At 36.9% G+C, this 19,806-nt stretch overlaps 4 protein-coding genes across 9 annotated transcripts in view; 2 read left to right on the forward strand and 2 right to left on the reverse strand.

The window, feature by feature from the left end:
* Window positions 1-27: 27 nt before the first annotated feature.
* Window positions 28-1,689, reverse strand: LOC105275853 (mitochondrial import inner membrane translocase subunit Tim21). 3 transcript variants are annotated; one of them, XM_011333008.3, is made up of 5 exons: window positions 1,595-1,689; window positions 1,054-1,237; window positions 700-934; window positions 480-579; window positions 28-409 (listed from the first exon to the last, which is right to left on the reverse strand). In XM_011333008.3, the coding sequence occupies exons 2-5, from the start codon at window positions 1,232-1,234 to the stop codon at window positions 284-286; spliced, it is 642 nt and encodes a 213-aa protein (XP_011331310.1). In that variant the 5' UTR covers window positions 1,235-1,237; window positions 1,595-1,689; the 3' UTR covers window positions 28-283. The 3 variants fall into 3 exon arrangements, with proteins under 3 accessions (XP_011331310.1, XP_011331308.1, XP_011331309.1); XM_011333006.3 differs by having other exon boundaries at window positions 1,485-1,642; XM_011333007.3 differs by having other exon boundaries at window positions 1,524-1,615.
* Window positions 1,690-1,913: 224 nt separating this feature from the next.
* Window positions 1,914-2,846, forward strand: LOC105275852 (transcription and mRNA export factor ENY2). Its single transcript, XM_011333004.3, has 2 exons — window positions 1,914-2,161; window positions 2,330-2,846. Exons 1-2 carry the CDS (start codon window positions 2,112-2,114, stop codon window positions 2,568-2,570), a joined length of 291 nt encoding a protein of 96 aa, XP_011331306.1. The 5' UTR covers window positions 1,914-2,111; the 3' UTR covers window positions 2,571-2,846.
* A 133-nt stretch (window positions 2,847-2,979) lies between these two features.
* LOC105275850 (NEDD8) lies at window positions 2,980-5,256 on the forward strand. The gene is made up of 4 exons (XM_011332994.3): window positions 2,980-3,150; window positions 3,222-3,239; window positions 3,609-3,721; window positions 4,473-5,256. The coding sequence occupies exons 1-4, from the start codon at window positions 3,133-3,135 to the stop codon at window positions 4,576-4,578; spliced, it is 255 nt and encodes an 84-aa protein (XP_011331296.1). The 5' UTR covers window positions 2,980-3,132; the 3' UTR covers window positions 4,579-5,256.
* The window catches only part of LOC105275851 (broad-complex core protein), a 37,887-nt gene continuing 21,795 nt past the window's right edge, over window positions 3,715-19,806 (reverse strand). Inside the window, exons 6-7 of one of the 4 annotated variants that reach the window (XM_011333003.3) lie at window positions 6,148-6,387; window positions 3,990-4,106 (exon numbers count right to left, since the gene is read on the reverse strand). In XM_011333003.3, coding sequence (XP_011331305.1) covers window positions 6,173-6,387 — 215 coding nt within the window. In that variant the 3' untranslated portion in view covers window positions 3,990-4,106; window positions 6,148-6,172. Of the gene's footprint in view, window positions 4,107-6,147; window positions 6,388-8,107; window positions 13,491-15,132; window positions 19,711-19,806 lie in introns of those variants that run through there. The other 3 variants (XM_011333001.3, XM_011333000.3, XM_011332996.3) reach the window with 3 other exon arrangements.

Here is a 19,806-nt window from a genome sequence, read left to right on the forward strand (position 1 = left end):
GAGAATGTTTTATGCAAAAGACAATAATTAATCGAACTCTATAAAATCTTTTATTATTCTGAGAAAAATATACAAGTATATAACAAATAGACAGAAATATACTGTAAAATTTTATGATACAATATCGAGATATTATACCATAAAATCACAGTGTAGAAAATCACATTCAAAATGCATTTTCAAAAATCACATCTTAATCACATTTAAATAAAAAGTTCATCTTTACATATGTATAGTTAGTATACATTATACAATTATCGCACATATATTTGATACATCGTGATTAAATTCTAACGACATCGTGTTCTATTTTCTGAATGTCCCTGTTCTGATTGTCTTCTATCACGATTATTCCATATCTGGGCACCTTCACGTACAGGGATGCATACTCGTAATCACCGGATTTATTCTGTAAAATTAAAATTTGATACATTAGCACGTAAACGGTTCTCAGAGAAACTGGTGCCGAGCGAACTTACTTCCTTCACATCCACCTCAACAGTTGCACGTCTCCTCGTTCCTTGCAAGTAAAACAGGACCTTCATGTGGCTGACGCCGTTCTTAATGTAATTCATGTGACTGACAAAATAAAAATAAGTTAATGAAAAATTGTTAACTTTTAAGAGATTTCGTTTTACGTTATTTTAGAAAATTTATATCTAAATTACGTACGTAATTTAGAAGATTATTTGAATATACCTGACATGCCTCCTGTGACCACGGCGACTCGATTCCCCAAAAGCCTTTATAGGCATTCCGAGAGCATCCTGAACCTGTGGATGTTCGAGGCAACGTTCCCGAGCCTCGCTATATACAGAATAAGGACTTTTGCGAGAGAATAATCCCCAGTATAGGGAGTAAAATATCCAAACTGTGAGTCCGATACCGCCGATTACTACTACTGTATACCAAGCAGTGATTAAATTTTCTTTGACTAAAAAGAAAGAATATAAACAGTGCTTAAAAATACATGATGTCATATAAAATTTATCTACTCCAACAACATAAATCTGTATTAATTTCTTAATGATTTTTATTTGTGACTTTTATTACCTTCATCTTTTGGTTTCTTTTTATCGATTTCATTTGGATTGGATTTAACAATGGGCTTTTCTGTTGAATACCATATAACATTGTGCTTAATGTTAGGGGCATTAGTAAAGCAATACGACGTGGTCGGCGTGATCAAGTACCTTGTTCGTAGAATAGGATTCAACGCTTTCCTAAGCGACATGTTCTAAAACCCATCATTATTATTAATAATTAGAAAATAACTATACGAACAGAGACATGTTCTGACGTAAATAGGCTTGTTCGACAGTTTTCTCTGCGACCGATCTTGGAAAAATTAAAAGGATCACTTGAAGCTGCGAAAATAATAAAACTGCCATTTTTTAAGGTTAAGAAATCTGTCAAACCGACCTAATATAAGTGTTTTCATCGTGTTCTATAGAGAAAAAAAAACATTGAATGAGTCTACTTACGTCAAAATCTAAGATAAAAGGCTCAGTCTGTACATTTACCAGCAAGATCAAAAACTATGTTTTTTTATTGTCGTAGAACAATATTACTCAAAATTAAAACCACAACTCACCCGTTATTAAGTGTACATTTTCCTATGACAGACAGTGGAGGCTCGTAGCGGACTGCTCTGAAACTAACTTTTGAATTTAATTACTAATTTTTGCAAGTCAAATGCTAAGTTGGCGGCAGAATGGGGCCGTGGCGACATCTATCAGAATTTATCGAACAACGTAGTTTTAAAAAATTCTGCTTTGACCGCCAGCTTACTAGCCGAAAGTCAGTTACAAAACGCCCCCATTGGCTGTTATAGGAGAAAATCACTAGATATATCTTTATAGAACCTACACATATATAGAAGCTACACAAACGTAGCTTCGCGCGAATATCGCATGAGGCCTCCAACATCGCTCATCGTCCTATCGACCCATATGTCGAAAGTCATATATAATCATCGTCTTGAAACTAGGTTAATCTGTTGACCAAAACATTACTTTGAATTATCCTTGATAAAACGACATCGAGAGCACAAATAATTTAAGAAGAGTTATAGGATTTATTAACTTACGAATTAAATTAACAAATTATTAATGAAGACTACAGCGCATCAGAGGTTAGTCATGGTCGGCGACCGGGATGGGTAAGTAATGTAATTGTTTATATTTTTCGTTGCGTCAAAATGATGAATTCAAAGTACAATGCTTAAGTAAATTCATTCTTAGTTGCCAAAATTTTATTGTCAATGACAGCATTTTGGTATAATCGAAGTGCAATAACTGAATACCACATTATTGAAATGCGTTTTCAGGCTGAAAGAATTATTAAGGCGTAGACTGGTCGAGTGTGGGTGGCGAGATCAAGTGAAGTTGATCTCGAGGGAACTGGTAAAGGAACATGGTCATGACATCACTTACGACACGTTGCTGTCCACGGTGACAACCAGGGCTCGCTCGCTCGTACCAGATTCTGTGAAGAAGGAGCTGCTGCAGAAAATTAAAACTCAGTTGATGGCCCAAGAGGAGAAACTCAAGATCGTTACGGATCGTTAAGACTTTTTTTTAATTGCTATTCAATTTCGACGAAATTTTTCATCACTACAATTACGTGGTATACTTTCATGAAAATGTATATTATAATAACAATCTTATCACAAATTACATTTCCTGATCGTTCATTAGTTCATGAAGTAATTATGTGAGGTGACGTGTGAATGATGTACAATTGACTTGGATATTTCCATATTGGTAATGTGTACGTTTGATGAATTATATATTTAAAAACTGTACAATATGTAAATAAAACATGGCTTTATTTTATATCAAATTAATTTAAGAATCTATTTTACTGTTACCAACAATAATTTAACAACGTACAGTGCGTGTAATCAGAAATTTAAATATGAAAAAAATTCTACGAATTATATATATAGATTTATTCATTAATGATACTTCTTACTGGTAGATGGCAGCATATGAGCAACGATTTAGGTTAGGTTGTTCGCCTAGGAAAAAACGGTACTTCATTAGCAGTTCAATTTTTCCTCCGGTTCGATTTTTTTGTAGTTGTCGGTGGATTTCAATCGGTGCTGAAGTAATTGGTGACAGTTGAAAAATGCTGATAAAAGTGAAGGTAATTGAGCCGATCTTCTTGACTAATTCCTACGCCGGTTTGCCTCGGTACTAATGTCAATTCTGTTTCAGACTCTCACGGGAAAGGAGGCAAGTATCCCGAAATTAAACGTTTCGCAAAAATCAGATGACGTCTGATTGTAACGCCAAGATCAAAAATCATACTAGCCATAATCTAATCGCAAAGGCGTACTCTTACATTTTATTGCACTGGTCGTAGAAAAAAACAGCCTGCTTTCATTTATTTTCTTGAAAAAGACATTTGTTATATATTTTAGAATTATCCATAAATTCGAGTCACATTTTAAGATTATTATTCTTGAGATAGAAAAGTGACACGTGCCTCTGCAAAACTTGTTCCAAATCTGTCACATTGCGTGAAAATATTGTGAATAAATATAAGTGTATACACGTATTTAATCAATAATAATAATACGAGCATGATGACATAATTCGTAGATTGAGATAGACATAGAACCCACAGACAAGGTAGAGAGGATTAAAGAGAGAGTGGAGGAGAAAGAGGGAATACCACCGCAGCAGCAGCGATTAATATTTTCTGGCAAACAAATGTACGTATGAGTGTTATTGCAGTTATATATAAAGCGGTACATTACACGTGTAGCAAGATGAGCTATAGTGACTTGTCAGAGATCAATTTCATTGTAAAGCCGAACGTTTTTGCTGAATGTGTCGAGACAATTGTGACATTACAATCTTATCACGTTTATTTCACGTTTTTCATGTGAAACTCCCTAAAGCACGGTACTATACACAGGGCGACGTTACAGCTGACGCAGTAATAACGTGACTCCTTCCGCAAACCCTTTAACACGCACAGCTTACATCTTTTCACAGCGTGGATCTTCTTAGCAGTCCGGGGTAAATAGTCCGGGAAGTGATACCTTTCTGTCCTTACGGAATCAGGATTGGATAACGTGTTCGATTCCTCCGTTCCTTTAATCATGATAGTGTCTGCATTACTTTTGATACAAATACTTTGCAATAGTGCTGCTTATTGTGCTTTTACCGAATAAAATATAGAAATATAATGATCATATTAGTTGCATAAACTAGATATAGAAAAGTGTATAAAAAAATTAACGTTTTCATAACTAGAAATTTTCTTCTGCATTAAATAAAAATTCTGAATTTTTTAGGAACATTAAAAATTAAAAGTTAAAGAAAGAAAAATAATTTTTATGATCGTGCACACGATAAAATAAAATAAAATTATTGAGACGTGATTGATTGACGGAGAATATAAATCACAAATGTGAATAATATATCAGAAAATCAGTAAAGATTGTATCTGTGTTTTAGGAACGATGAGAAGACGGCACAGGATTACAAAGTTCAAGGCGGTTCAGTGTTGCATTTGGTGCTTGCATTGAGAGGAGGTTACACATATGACATTCCTCATTTATAAACCATTGATGAAAGATATTAAGGAATTGTGGAAGCTAACGAGAGAAGGAAAAAGTGAAGAATAATGTTTACGGACTGACTTATGCGCATCTTACGCTCCCAAGGAGTGATCTATGTTATTCTATATGATGTAGAATAACGCAGAGAATCCCTACACATTTAAAAACTTAAATAAATATTTAATAAAGTAATTTAGTCATGAATGATAAGTGTATTTCATATAAATATAAAATAATCTTTCTCATGTGATGGACACAATATGCGATTCTCGTTCTTATTCTCCTATTATTCTTATATCACTCACGATATGATCTTACGAATTATTTTAGAATGCTGATACAAGATAATGCGATGCACAATCTCAGATTGGCATGTAGCGTTAAAAATAATTTTAATCTTAAAAAGACGACAGGAGGGGAAACATTAATGTAATCTATTGTTAATACAGTATAATAATGAATATACAAAGTACAGCAAGTGATATAAAGGAGACTCTAGAAGCAAATCACAGTGCATCAAAGTAAAAAGTAAAAAGCAGTAATTTGTGTCGTTGAATTTAGAAACTTATAATTTCGCAAGAAATGATTCCGGTACGAGAAAAATACGCGAGACCCGACCCGAATATTGTAGCGTTTAAACTAAAACCCACTCTTTTTACGATTAATAAATATTCTGTATGTTAAATATATCAGTTCTATTACTATTAATCAAATAAACTTGACAACTAATTACTAATAATTGCACATCTATCATCATTCTATTTAAAAAGTAGCTCTAATTAACTATAATGCAGAATGCCTTGCTAAAACTGTTTTTGAAAATTTTATCTTATCAAGATTTTGGTAAAAAGAATAATTACAAAGACTAATTATTTTAGTAATGTTGGAAATAGCTTCGAATAAGTGAAGAAGCACGTATTGGCAAATTACTGAGGTTTTAATGAAACCAATAATACAGTCAGAGCAAAGACATTAACGCGACGCGACACGAGACAAAATACACGACACGAAGATAACAAAGCAAAGCGAAGTCCACTGTTGTTAAATAAATGATAAAAGATGAACGTGACAAGGATCCACCTGGGATGTACTTTAGATTATTGTTGAAAATTACGGCGGGATACATGAATTTTCAACAAGTAGACTCTACTTGTGTCAGAATTCGAGATTCGATTGCTATAATTTTTATATATTGGATATAAAGAGTTATCCACGAGAAGATCAACTTAATCGCATTCGTTTGAGTACTAGAAGCAGTTTATAAGAATGTATGCGAAAAAGTAGCACGCAAGTGCCATAATAGATTACTACGCTTACTCTCTATCGTAACTGATAGATCTGTATTTTATTACTAAATTAACTAAACATGAGAAGAAGCGCAATCGCGCTCCTTAGCTCTCAAACGATTAATTTATACACCAAGAATTCCACTGTCAAAATAGCAGAGTGCTCCATACAGAACATGTTCTGTATAAAAATAGAAAGATGGAACCGTTTTATTGGTGGTGTCGCTTCCCATCTACTGGCATGTTTGGAAAATATTGCGACGTGATATTACATTATAAGCATACTTCGTGGAAATTGTAAACTTCCTGATCAGTTTCTGTGATATCTGCTGTTATGCGTCGCTCGACTCCACTTGGTCTTGAAGACACGCTGGCAAATGTTGCAGTAAGCCGCGGCACTGGGCTGATCCTCGTGCTTGGATGAGATGTGCCGCAGAAGAGCGCGTTGGGTCGTAAACGTAACGCCGCACTTATCGCAACATAACGTCGGCGTGAGGATGCTTCCGGCTGACGTCTTCAACGACTCTATAAATGCATTCTTTAGGTTTACCTAAGTATAGACTCTACATGTGGACTGTCTCGATAGAATATCGATAGGATCACAAATATTTAATTTCTCTAAATTACGTTCGAATTATGTCTAAAATGCGTTCAGGATAAGCTAGAATCTTCAATGACATCGCCGAATCTTGCTGGATCTCCTTAGACCTCGCTGCACGCCGCTGGAGCTTATCGCACTGTCTTATCCTGGACGTAAATCGAACATAATCCAGACAACTAGAATCTTTACTAGAAAGATTAAATTTAATATTTCCAATACATATAGGAGTTACAAGTATAGGAAGATTAATAAAACATAGATTTAATTTGATTTAATTCATAGTTCCATTTGATCTAAATAAATTTCATAGTTCTATTTGAACAAAATTGGGAAAACGAAGGAATATAATTATTTTTATCAAATCCTTCCTCCCGACGTAGTCCAAGTCCGCATTAACAAGCAACAGAACGAACAGAATGATCTACGGAGAAAGCAAGACAAACTTGCTTACCAAATAAAATTGAAATTTAATATGTGTGAGACAGTTAATGATTCTCAGCGACATCATTTGTACGATCTGAGTTAAATGGCAAAGATGTGAATAACAAAACCTTGTTCCTTCGTTAAATTCAAATGTAATTTTGTTGAAAAAAATTCGGAGTAAAATATTACGATAGTTAGGAAATTGGGGGAGTCGTTCCTTCCCCATTTGATAATGTCAGAATTATACGCAGTCTCAGAAAATAATAATAATAATAATGTCTTAATTTATTCTTTTTAACAAAGAACAATATTATAGATTGTGGCGACATGGCGCCTACCGAAAGGCAGCCAGTCACCAGAAGGAAAAGTGACAAACAACCCTGAAGAAGAGATTATTCTCCTGGCGTTCTCCTCTAGACGAGGAAGAGCTTCACCAGTCCTCTGGAGAGATGATCAACCTGAGAAACTCTTCGACCCTCCTCGGCGACTCGGCTTCGGCTGCTGTCGTTGAGTCTCGGAGGCTGTCGTCCCTCCAGAGGGCTGGTCTACGCCTGTTCCGGCTGACGCTGCTGCTGTTGGTGCCGGAGACCTGGCCGCCGGGGTCGAGTCTGGATCCGCTCCACTGTGTCTTACAACAAGTTTACTCCTGGTGAAGCTCTTCCTCGTCTAGAGAACGCCAGAGTGATGATTGGATCAGCTTGCTCTGGCCATTTATTCTCCTTCGGGGTGTTTCTTGCGGGAGATGTTGTTCCCGAATCTCCCCCTACTGGAGATTACTCGAGTTGTTTCTTCTTCGGGGTTGTTTGTCACTTTTCCTTGTGGTGGTTGGCTGCCTTTCGGTAGGCGCCATGTCGCCACATAGATTATTCGATATCATTTTATAAAAATAAAATTGTTTACGTCAGCGAAATATGACGTTAATAATATATTTCCATACACAGATAATTGATCCAATACAAGCAATTAATCTCGCTGGTTTCGTTTTCGTGCTTCTACATTATTTCATTTTATCAATTGGCCACTTAAAAAATTCAAAATAATTAGCGTAAAATAAAATATTTCGAAACTGTTGGGAAGAATATGGAAAAAACTGAATGGGAAAGAAATTATAGAGAAGGAAACTATAGTTCTTCGAAGGACTGCTAAGGACTGCTATTCGATCGACTTATTCAGAATAGAATACAATATAATACTAAATTATTAATTCTCAATACACTGGTGTCCATCAGAAATTCTTTTATTTACATTACTGCGATAACATCTGAAAGCGTAGTCTTACACGATTTTTTAATTAAGTTACAAGCTCACAATTACGATACCGAACGTAACATGTACCTGAATAGAGAACGCAATGTTTCGTGTGCTACCGACACTGTCTTTCACGATATCTACAGTTAACTGTAATCCTAAACTCGCTGCGACTACACACATCCGCTGTCTTCTCTTTCTAATGAGAATTAACCATTCATTATACTGAAACCATTTTTTTAAGATCTTTATTCGAGCAGCACAAGTATGTGTGTATGATGATCTCTGTCAAACAGGGATTTCGAAATGGTAGCTTCAGGGTAAAACAAAAGATCAAATAGCTTTTCTTTTTGAGACAGCGTCCTCAATTTTTCATTACAACGTACAGAATGGAAGCACAATCGAAGCACAATCTACCGATAAAGTTTTAGAATCGGCAATCGAGCCGAATGATTTCTGTTAAAATTGTACTCGAAGCATAGAACTCATTAATCTGTCAAACTTCCAAGCTAAAAATTTATTATATCCTGATTTGAGTTCAAGAAAACTTTGATTAATCGATATTAATTGCGATATTAATTGCGATAAATTCGATGCAGAATAAGGGAATAACATCAGCTTTCTTGCATGGGAGGTAATCTATTTCAAATATTTTTATCGTTTCTAGAAATTTATAGGTAGAATCATGCGACCATGCTGTGTCTGTATCTATATATTATTTGTCAGTACTAAAGTTTGTAAATATTGTTACATTTTTCTTTCTAAGATACTAATTACCTGAATTGTTGCATCAAAACTTTAACCTCGAACATGTCTACGCAGACAGAATCATGTTTCGAGTGTTGAAAATTACAGATCTTCTCATTTGGTATAATTTGCATTTGTCATATTATGCCGTTCTAACAATTTTATATTTCCATCAATCATCTTATTTTTGTCTCCGTTTATCCGCACACTTCATCTTATCAAACTATGATACTTTTCCATTCCTCCTGTAATTAAGATTTTTATCGAGATATTTTTTCATCTTGATTCTTACGCTTCTTTCTTACATTATATGTGTGCGTACCGTCAATCTTTTACCCTCACAATATATATCGTGATTTATCTGTTGCAGGGATGCTTAAACTTCGTTATAAAAATTTTCTGCCTTTGATTGTATTCGTAGAAAATATGTCTTATTCATATTATAATTTCTCTTTCACATTAATCAATATAAAACATATAAGTTACTTAATAATTTTTTATTGCTACAAGGATAACTTACAATAAACAATGGACAAAAAGAAATTAGAGCATTATGTTCTGCATAAAAAATTGATAGTTTTGTAAATAATTTTTCCAGAAAAGGCAAAAATAAAGAGTTTGTTAAATTGTTAGTAAAGTAAAATAGTTTTATATGTATAAAAACTTGGAGTCTATGCAATAATTCTAGATGCAAATTTGAATTAATTTTGCGAAGTTTGAGAGTCCCTGATAGAGATTTCGCCGTAAATCCTCTTGTATACATTCGCTTTGCATTTAATTAATTTAAATGCCAACCATTAACGCGAAAATTACGACATCGTTCCATATCGTCCGGTTTAGAGCGTTAAAAACGTAATCGACTGCAACGCGATTCTCTAAGCGGCAATTAATGAGTTATCGATAATAAATGAGGCATTCGTTCTAGACGCGGTGACGCGAAATTCCCGTGCTAAGATCAACAATTACGATTACGTTCACTTATATCCTACGAGTAAATAGTCAGGTGCGCAAGTGCGATGTCACTCTCTCGAAAACGAAACGAAAATGCAGACGCTCGCACGTCGTACACGTCTCATACTCGATTATTGTACTACTTGTTGCATAATACCCTTGAATGCGCTCGCTAAAATAAGATATTCCCCGCTTGCGAAGTCACTCCCGTGTATGTAGATTGCTTACTTAATAACAACAACAACGGTAACGGCGATGCATTATATTCAGATCTTTGGATACATATGACGCAATTCGCAGACGCAGTCGAAATCAGCGCTTCCCCAACGTTTAATTAATGTTAATTAATGTCTTAAATTATAAACATTAAAAAAAACTATGTATAATAATTACGTCGAATATATCGCGATAAATAAATAAGAAATATCTTATGATCTTTAACATAATATCTGCAATTCTTACATGAGATCGTATACTTTCTACATAGGTGTAGAATTCAAATCTTCCAAAATATAATTTCACAAACTCTTAAATAATATAATATAATTAAATATAATTGAGAATGTTCTTCCTTTCCCATCATATCCTGAGCGAGAAAAATAAATTAAATGAAATTGTAACACTTAAAATATTATAATTGTTATCATAATTTAAAATAATAAAACTATAAGAACTATTATAGGATTTGTAATTTCTATTAATTGTTAACTGCCATATTTTCATACCAATCTTAATTTTTTCCATCCTAAGTGTAAGACAAAAATATATGTGAGATTTTTCGACACTGAGAAACGCTGCTTTCGCGCTTTCATACAGAGACAATGTTTACACGAGGCCGGTAACGGAATTAACGGCTACTTTCCGGATGCTCTGCATCGTTAGATATACTCTTGTCTATGGTAAACATCTGGAGAAGTCAATGCATATAATGTAAAACCAGGTATTTGTGTGTAAGGCACTGTCTATGCGCTGTGTCTCGACAGCTGAAGCCGAAACTTGATGTACACCCAAAAACTTCGTCATATCAAAGATCATATTCGACAAATGCATTTTCAAGATTCGACGCTATCATGTTACACCTAAAAGTTTTACTTATAAAACAGATAATCTTGTGAAATCATGTACTGTAAATTTAAGAATAACGGAATAATGGACTCATCCAGGATCCAGGATACTGAATGCGGATGTGCTACAGAAGATACTAGACTCAGGCTGCTGTGACTGATATGTGAAAATAACGATCGGATTACATATCGATAAAGGAGAGCGAGCTTTTTGGGTGCACACCGAGCCTGAGAATCGTTCGCAAAGAAACGTCGGCACGTAAGTGGCGTACATAAAGCGTGTAAACAGAGTCCGTGTAAACGTGTCGGGTCGGTGGCTGCAGAGGGAGGATTATGACGTTGCAGAGCGACGTCCTGCAATGAGGACACAGCGACCGCCAGAGAAGAGCACCCCCCGGGTGCGTCGAGGAGTATAAAAAAATAACTTCGATCCGTTTATAAGTCCTGTGTGTGAACGAGCGATAGAGATCTCGATAGCTACAATGTCCCGTATAGCAATATGACTAGAATCCTTCAAGACCGCCGATTCACTTGCTCGGAGGAGAGGCGACTCTACAGCTAGCCGGGCTTCACGCGAAAAAATACAAGGCTCTTTCGTCCTAGTCAAAAAGTCCTCACGAATACGACGACTTTGTATATTCCAGATCTCGTTTACGCAAGTACTTTGCGAGCACGAGATTTTTCTTTCATGCGAACGTCTTTTCTTAATAAAAATCCTCGTAAAAATCTTCAGATTTCCACTGGCTCTTCTAGGAGTATTGCACAATTCGCGATTTTTCATGTATAAAGATCCTTTCGTGCATATTCTGGCACCTCGTGTAAGTGACATATATTGATCAGCTTTTCTAAATGCACATGACTTTAAATCTTCGTATCTATGCGGCCGTTACAGGAAGATCCCGTGGATACACATGTCCTGATCGGCCTCGCACGGTAGAGCCGCCTCCGTTGCGTGTCATCTGTGATGTATACGATACTCAGATCCTTAAACACATATCACTTATAATTCTCGCCTCTTAACAGCGCCTAAGAGCGCGAACTCGCGCAATCCGCTAATGTACAACACAATTGTCAAACCGCGCTAACGCACACTTAGCGAAGATAAATACGCGCATACAGCAAAGCTAGACACATCAATTTTCTCGCAGAAACGCATCTAAATGACTCCAGCAACTGTGTATCGGTAACCGCCGAGTCAAAAGAGAAAACCGTGAGGCGTTACCAGCCTCACGATCGTCTCTCGCAAATCAAATATCGAAGCGTGACTATTCACTAATTTTTTAGCAACCTAACTGTGTCACGGCGGACGAACAGAATCTCGACGAAGTCAAGTTAAATATCGTTAGATATTCAATTAAATATAGTTGGATTATAAATTTAAGAAACGCTCATATCCAATTACTTTTGCATGCTATTAATGCACAGCTTATTTTTATATTTTATTCTCGTATCTTTTTCAGGATACGGGAATTCTCTAATTTTCATTCGACACATTCTCCAATTTCGTTCATCCGCCGCTTTTACACTCGTTAACGAATTTCAAGTTCGACGATTCCGTGGATTCCAACGTATCTAAATGTATCAACGAAGGTGCATGATTTTCGCACGATTATACGAATATTTAATACTCCACTAGAAATATCCATCGTTTTAGCCAGACTCAGATCTTTGATTGAAGTAAGCGTACACATTCAGACAATTCACATTCCCATCCATAACTTCCGTTCAATGTATAGTAATTTGGTCACAATGATCGAATGCTGGCTAAACGATGTAAAATTATAGAAAAAAATGTTTTTATTTATTCCAAAAAAGGGAAAGGAAGCTGAGGTGCAAGATGGATATTTCACATTGTGTTCGTCCCGTCGAGTTCAACGGGAGACCAAGTTTCCTTTTCGACTGTCCTGAGAAGCAACATTGTTTACAGCAACAGTATAATTCGTTTTCTCTTTAAATAAAAAAATCAAGGTACAGTAATATTTCCCCAGGAGAGCGCATACTCCCAGGTTTTCAACGTATTCGCACGCACGCATCGCAAGAAGAAATTAGCAGGCAACAAGGCGCGTGAGTTCTTCCCTCTGCGAGAGTCTCTCGTCTCTCAAGAGCTTACAAGGGCGGCGCAAAGAGGCGCATTCGCTCGCATCCATTCGGTAACGATGGCGATCACCGCTGACAATGATGACTCGATATCTGTTATCACGGCTGTTATCGACTTTTCGCCCGACAGAAAGAGAGAGATAGAGAGAGAAAGAGAGACAGAGAGAGATAAAAAGAGAAAGAAATAGAGAGAAAAAGAGCGGTGCGGTGGATCTACGAGTCCAATTCGCTTTTCGGGCTGCGCTGCCTGTGGATCGTTTTTTGCCAGGGTATTTGGTGTTTCAGGCGCATGTGACGCCGCAGGTCGGTTCTACGACTGAGAGTGGTGTGGCAGACGATGCAGGTAGTCTGGTTGCGATGCACTTCGAGGTGCTGGGTCAGCGAAGCAAGGTGCCTGTAAACGTTTCCGCAGAGTCGGCACGGAAAACGCCCCGGACCCTGCATCACCACCTGACCAGTTGTATCGCCAACGTGCTTCCGATTGCGTCCCACCCCCCCTGCAACACATTAACACAGCCACGTGACCCGCCGGTTCTCCTCATCATCAATTATCAAGAGTCAGGGGATGGGACCACAAGTGGGCCGGATGGGAAGAGGTGGACAGGGACAGCGAGAGGAACACGCGATGATGATACGCGTTAACACAGGCCATCCATTACGAGGGGATCGTCAGTCGATTACTGGTGAGACTCTGGTGACGACGTGTAGACGACTTCGAACGCGAAACTTCAACCCTTTAGTTAGTGAATCCTTGATACCTGACGATACCCGATAAGCCACCACTATTATCCGAATCCATTCTAGCACTCTGAATTGCTTCTAAAATCTTTATCACTGTCTCGAATTAGGGCTATTATTTAACAAAATTTGTATACCATTAGGGAAAAAAGTCCCAATCTTCGGTGACCACATAAGAGTCTTTTAAATATATTTTGTTATCTTCGATCTTTGATTAGGGCTACGTATTCTTACCGCGCTTTTTTTCAGCTTGCTGGCCTCGTGCGGGAAATCGGGTAAAATCACTCCTACAGGTAAAGGGTTAAAATCACGCGACACTGCCGTCCCGATGCGTCAAGGAACACGCGTATCACTGGTCCTGGGACGTTATTCGACATGTGGGGTCAACGTGCACTGTATTGGCCGATGTGTTAGCAGGCGCCGGGTAGGACGCCCCCGAAGAGCGCGCGATCGACTGATGATCCTCCTCGAGGTGTGTATGTGTGTATGTGCGTGTGCGTGTATGTGTTAACTACTACCTTCGATCGGCTCTCATTGATTTTTGCTAAAGGGCTCAGCCGACCGGGAAAATCCTGAGCGTCACTATACCTCGCCAATTCAGTCACTAATACACAATACAACAGTTAGATCATCATGCACGATATCGCTTTTCCCTCGATTTGTATTCCGCTTGTATTCTTGGCAGCAATTGTGGCAAGCAGTAACTGACCACATTGCAATCAATAAAAAAATAATTATTGATATCCGACAGATTGATCGAATTGTTCAATTTAAGAAGGAACTATCAGAATTATTTCATCGCCAATTTAATTACTCAGGAATTTTTAACTACATTAATCTGGTTAATGCTTGCCAAACTCTGCTTGAGACATACACGTCACAAGTGCACCCCCGTCGCCTAAGACACATTACAGATAACAGCGTTATGATACATCGCAGAGAGACACGTACACTGTAATATATATATATAAATATGATAATACATAATAAATAAATTACAATTATACAGCGTGAACGATGAGATCGATGTGATTGTTATGCCGATGCAGTACTGAATATCGAAGCACCGGCACATAAGTTAGCACACATGTAATTAAACTCGCTTCAACTCACTCAGTCTTGGCTGGACTAAAGGTGAATTAGAAAGTATATCGGTGCAATGCTGCAACTTGTCATCAACTAGCACTATATCGCGTTATCCGACACGCGTGCGTTGCGTGAACGAAAGCGCAAAGCGGTTCGCTTGGTCGTCATTTGCCGCGCCGTCTGTGCAATTTGTGCTCGAAAGATAAATTATTGGGCAAATCAACGGGATGATCCAAGCAGTGAGGCGAAGTTTACACGTGAAAGCCAGATGTTCCCTTGTGAAGGAGGGAGGAGAGTCTCACTGTGTTACGTGAATTCACATTTCATTTTTCAACTTTATTCACACATATGTCCACTTACATTATTAGCCTGCATAAGCCAAAAAACATAGGATTACGTAATGATATATTATATTCTTTTTATACTTTATATGTATACATATATAATGTCTCATCTCTTTTTCCTCTTTTATAAATAATCAACTAAGGGAATATCAATTCGTTTAGGGCAATATTAATTGGCGATCTTGTACTTATTTCGCATCTTTGTGGCTTCCGAGGAATGTGCACATTCGCTTTCTCATTCGTAACAAAATAGTGCTTGGTACTCGTATGAGCGTGTGTATGTGTGCTCGTGTGTGTCAGCGTGTGTACACGGTTAAACACCGTTATTCGATTAATTACACGTACACGCGCATCATATGTGTATATATAAGTATATATAAGTATATAAATAAAACGCGAGTAAATACATAAATATATGTATATATACATGTGTATACATATAAATCTTATAGCTTCACAAAACAAAATTTAAGACAAATGACACCATACGATAACTTAGATAACAGAAAATTTTACGCACAAATATAAATTAACGTCCACGTAAATTAATAATAATGTCCGAACCGAAGTTCGTGCATATGGCATATCGTTCTTGCATGTTAGAACGTTATGTGCGAGTCATGCAACCGTTAACAAGCCGGTCTATACAGTTTCATATCAAATTATATCGCGATTTTCAAAGTATGTTTAAAAAATTTATTTAGACATTCAGGAAATCAATTTTCTTTTAATTTTCCACTCTTCTTTCTTTCATCTACATTTATTGAGAAATAAAAGAAAATATGATAAATATTAAAAATTCAGAAAATTGCAATATATGATTTGTAATAAAAAGTTCGTTGAAAAAATCGAGTTTGTATCCATATATTAAAAAGTTTGTCGTTTTAACAACTTACATCAGAAAACATCTATTATACAACGCGAGACAAACAACGTTTCCTGGACCGGAACCAGCTTGGACAATTGCAAATGAACGCAAATTCTGTCCTGTTTATCTTATCACACCATGACATGAAGGAAGAATCCCTCGAAAAAAATTCGATTCACGACTGAAAGCGATTGAACTATGTAATTGCACTAAGTTGCGTTCTCGTTTGTAAACTAGCATCGATTTGTACATTCCCACTTCATTCAGCGATACTCACGACTTCGGTGTATTCTTGGCGAACACCGTCCTCGTATAAGAGAGATCATAGTAAGTAGAGGTGGGTTAAAATCGTTGTAAAACAAAGAAAAGATAGCCTCTCTACGGAAAAATTAGTTGTACTTATCGATAGTCACTCTGCAGTGAAAGACGCGCATCGCGCGTTAAATCTCACTTGCGAGATTAAATCTCTTCTCGCCCCTCCCTAACACGTATATAGTGTAAAATTACATTTACACTTAATATACATATGATACTGTCCACAAATTCATAAATATATATTTAAATATTATTCATAATAAATTTGAGTATAGTTTTATAACAATTCTCTTGGAAGTTATTACATATATATATAATATTATTATGTGTTATATACATATTTTTATAGATATAAATTATAGATATCGGCTTTAATAAATAATCTTATGTAGAATCCTTTTGTAATTTATTCATAAACTTGTGGACAATAATGTAATATATAAATAAATAAGATAGCTTAACGCCATCATTAAATGTACATTACACTTTCTCTTATCAGATATTAATCTTTAATTAATTGATGAAATCAATTTAAGAATTGCAAAGATACGTGACTATCGACGAACTTTAAGACACTATAATAGCGAAGTGAAATAAATTCATTACACCGTTTGTCACATCCAATGTGAAAATCCGAGCTGACAAAAAAAATAGAACAAACAATAACGACAACAAAAAATAAACAAACGAAACATAATATAATATGAGATACATAATTTTACATCCGCGAGAAAAAACTAAAATCCAATGCGTATACTAAGCATATATTAGATATATTAGATATTTGGCAAGTCTCTGGGACCTTAAAAACTAGGGCACATGAGTATGCGTAATATCATTAACGTAGATCGTGCTTCGCGATCTGGGACCGATAATGGTCTTCAAAAATTGTTAAAAACGCGTCGTAACTAAAGATGAAAAATTCAGCCAGTCAAAATGTTGTAAAACATCGAACAAAATTCGATACGTGTCGACGATGACACGTTCAACAACTAAAAGATAATGGCACAGGACAACTAATCGAATGTTACCTCGGCGCATTGTTCGTCGATCATGGTAAAAATGCGCCTGCAGATGTGTATAAATGTATGTATATATAAATTGAAAAATATCGTTTACAAAAGAATATTAAGAATTAAAATTACAACGTATTGCAGCAAGTTCAGGACAATTCTAGCGCGCATTCCAGCAATTTTACCACGATCGCGTAGATTGCCGGATGTATCTCGAATCGTTTGAATCGACGATCTATCAGAAACCGGCCGCTAAATCGCATCGATCGCACGAAAGAAATGCACATTCCTCCTTACGCTATTAAGTACTGAACTCGACTTTGACTAGATAAAATAAATCGTTTCTGTTTCTCCCTTTTCCATGTCTTTGGTTACAAAAATGTGTCAGTATACATGCATGTGTTGTATCTGTATCCTCTTATGTGCATTATACACATATAGATACATATAGATACATATTTATACACATATATGTATGTGTACGAATGACTAGGGTGTAAAGTTTAAGACAGGTATAATATAGGTGTCCACGTCTGTGCAGGCAGGATAGACCTAATACTCGACAATGCTCGTTATCGTTAACAGCGAATGATCGTATGTATCACGATTTTTACAACCACCTTAGTACAATATAAAAAACAAAAAATACAATCGATCGCGCTGCGAAACGATTAAATTCAAGGAACGTGAGAAATATGGCACACACAAGTCGAACTCTCTGTCGAATCAATCATTAGAATCAAGAAATAAAAAGAATACGCAATTAGATTATATATATATTAATAATAATTGCCGATTGCTAATTAAACAATTATATTGCAGAAACTTTGGTGGAAACTTTGGGCTTTTGTTGCAAGAAAACTTGATTTTTCCTCGCTTAATACTGATGCGAGCACATAAATTGCAATTGTTTCTTAAATATTTATCAACTGAAAAGTAACAACAAATAGCAAAATTCTACTCATGATCTGTCACTTTTCATTACCTAAATAGTTCCATACTACGGCTAATTTAACCCTTTCGCTGTGAATGGTTATTATAATAGTAGTCCGTAAAACTGTCCCTGTGTAAAAATCTTTGTTGCTACTGGATTATTTAAAAACTTGTTACACAGCAATGACTGTCATTTGTCTATTATTAAACGACAAGAATAATATTGGAATGAAAATAAAAAAAATAAATTGCATGTAGCAAACCAAACCTTCGTCTCATATCGGTATAAAATTTATTTGCCATATAGTGCATATTCACTGCTCGCACTTCCTTACGAGGCGACCATCATTGTTACAGTGAAAGGGTTAAATTTCTCTTTCTTCACTATCGGACCTAATCGCGAGATGATGAACTATCGTTTGCCTTTTCCACTGTTTTATTTTATAACAGCTAAAATTGTCTGATCATAACTACTAAACCATGTCAAATTTGACGTGTATTGAGCGACATCAATATTTATTAATTACGATTAGTTAATTAATTATAAAGTAGACAAAACTATCGAAATACGATACTTTCTCATAATTTGATACATGCACCAATTTAAATATATGTAAAATAATACATATATATATTATCCCCTCTCACCCTCTCCTTCTTTTATAATAATTTATTTTATATATATAATTTAATCTTACTCTTATTAATATAAATTAATTGTAATATTTTATAGCCTCAATGATGCGAATAATTCGTTTTTGTTAGTTTCTCCAGAAATCTCCAAAAACGATGAAACCAAGCGAGCTATCAATCTCCTTCCCAGCGAGATCCCATCGCGACGGAGACTAACAATAAGATGCAAACCAAAACTGTGGGATGTGGCACGTTTGAAGAAATCGTACGATTCACGCCCGATCATGTACAGCAATTGGATCGAATGAACGATAACGTAAAGGTCGAGAATCGTCGGTCTATCCCCCTTTGCGTCGACGGGACTCTTTCTTTGGTAGGGCATTTTCGCACTAAGGAATAGGACTAGAGGTGATTCTTTCCACGCTGCTCTCCCTAATGCGTATCGTGGTATATGTCGCGTTCGCGTCGATGTCCGTTGGACTGCCGGCATTCTGCTGGGCGATCGCCTGGGTTGTCGACGAGACGGAGATCGGCGCCGGCGTCTCGACACCCCCGATCGGCACCCCGGCCGCGACGGATGCGGTCGTCCCGACGCCGACCCAGCTGTGGCGGTTCTTCAAGTGGCGCTTCATGTGCGTGGTGCGGCTGAGCACTTTGTGGCACACCGGGCACTGGGTTGTGCCCTTGTGCATATTCATGTGTTTATACATCGAGTCCCGATTCCAAAACGATTTACCGCAGAGTTTGCACGCGTGCGACGGCTGTTCGATGACCACCGTGTGTGAATCTAAATCAGACACAAACGGTTCATGCTACGTCGTGGCCGCGTGGCATCGCGGCCCACCCTCCGGCACGCGCGAGCCGGTCTTCTTTTCGTTTTCAC

The sequence above is a fragment of the Ooceraea biroi genome, chromosome 11 (genome assembly GCF_003672135.1).
Source record: "Ooceraea biroi isolate clonal line C1 chromosome 11, Obir_v5.4, whole genome shotgun sequence".
NCBI classification, from domain to species: Eukaryota; Metazoa; Arthropoda; class Insecta; order Hymenoptera; family Formicidae; genus Ooceraea; species Ooceraea biroi.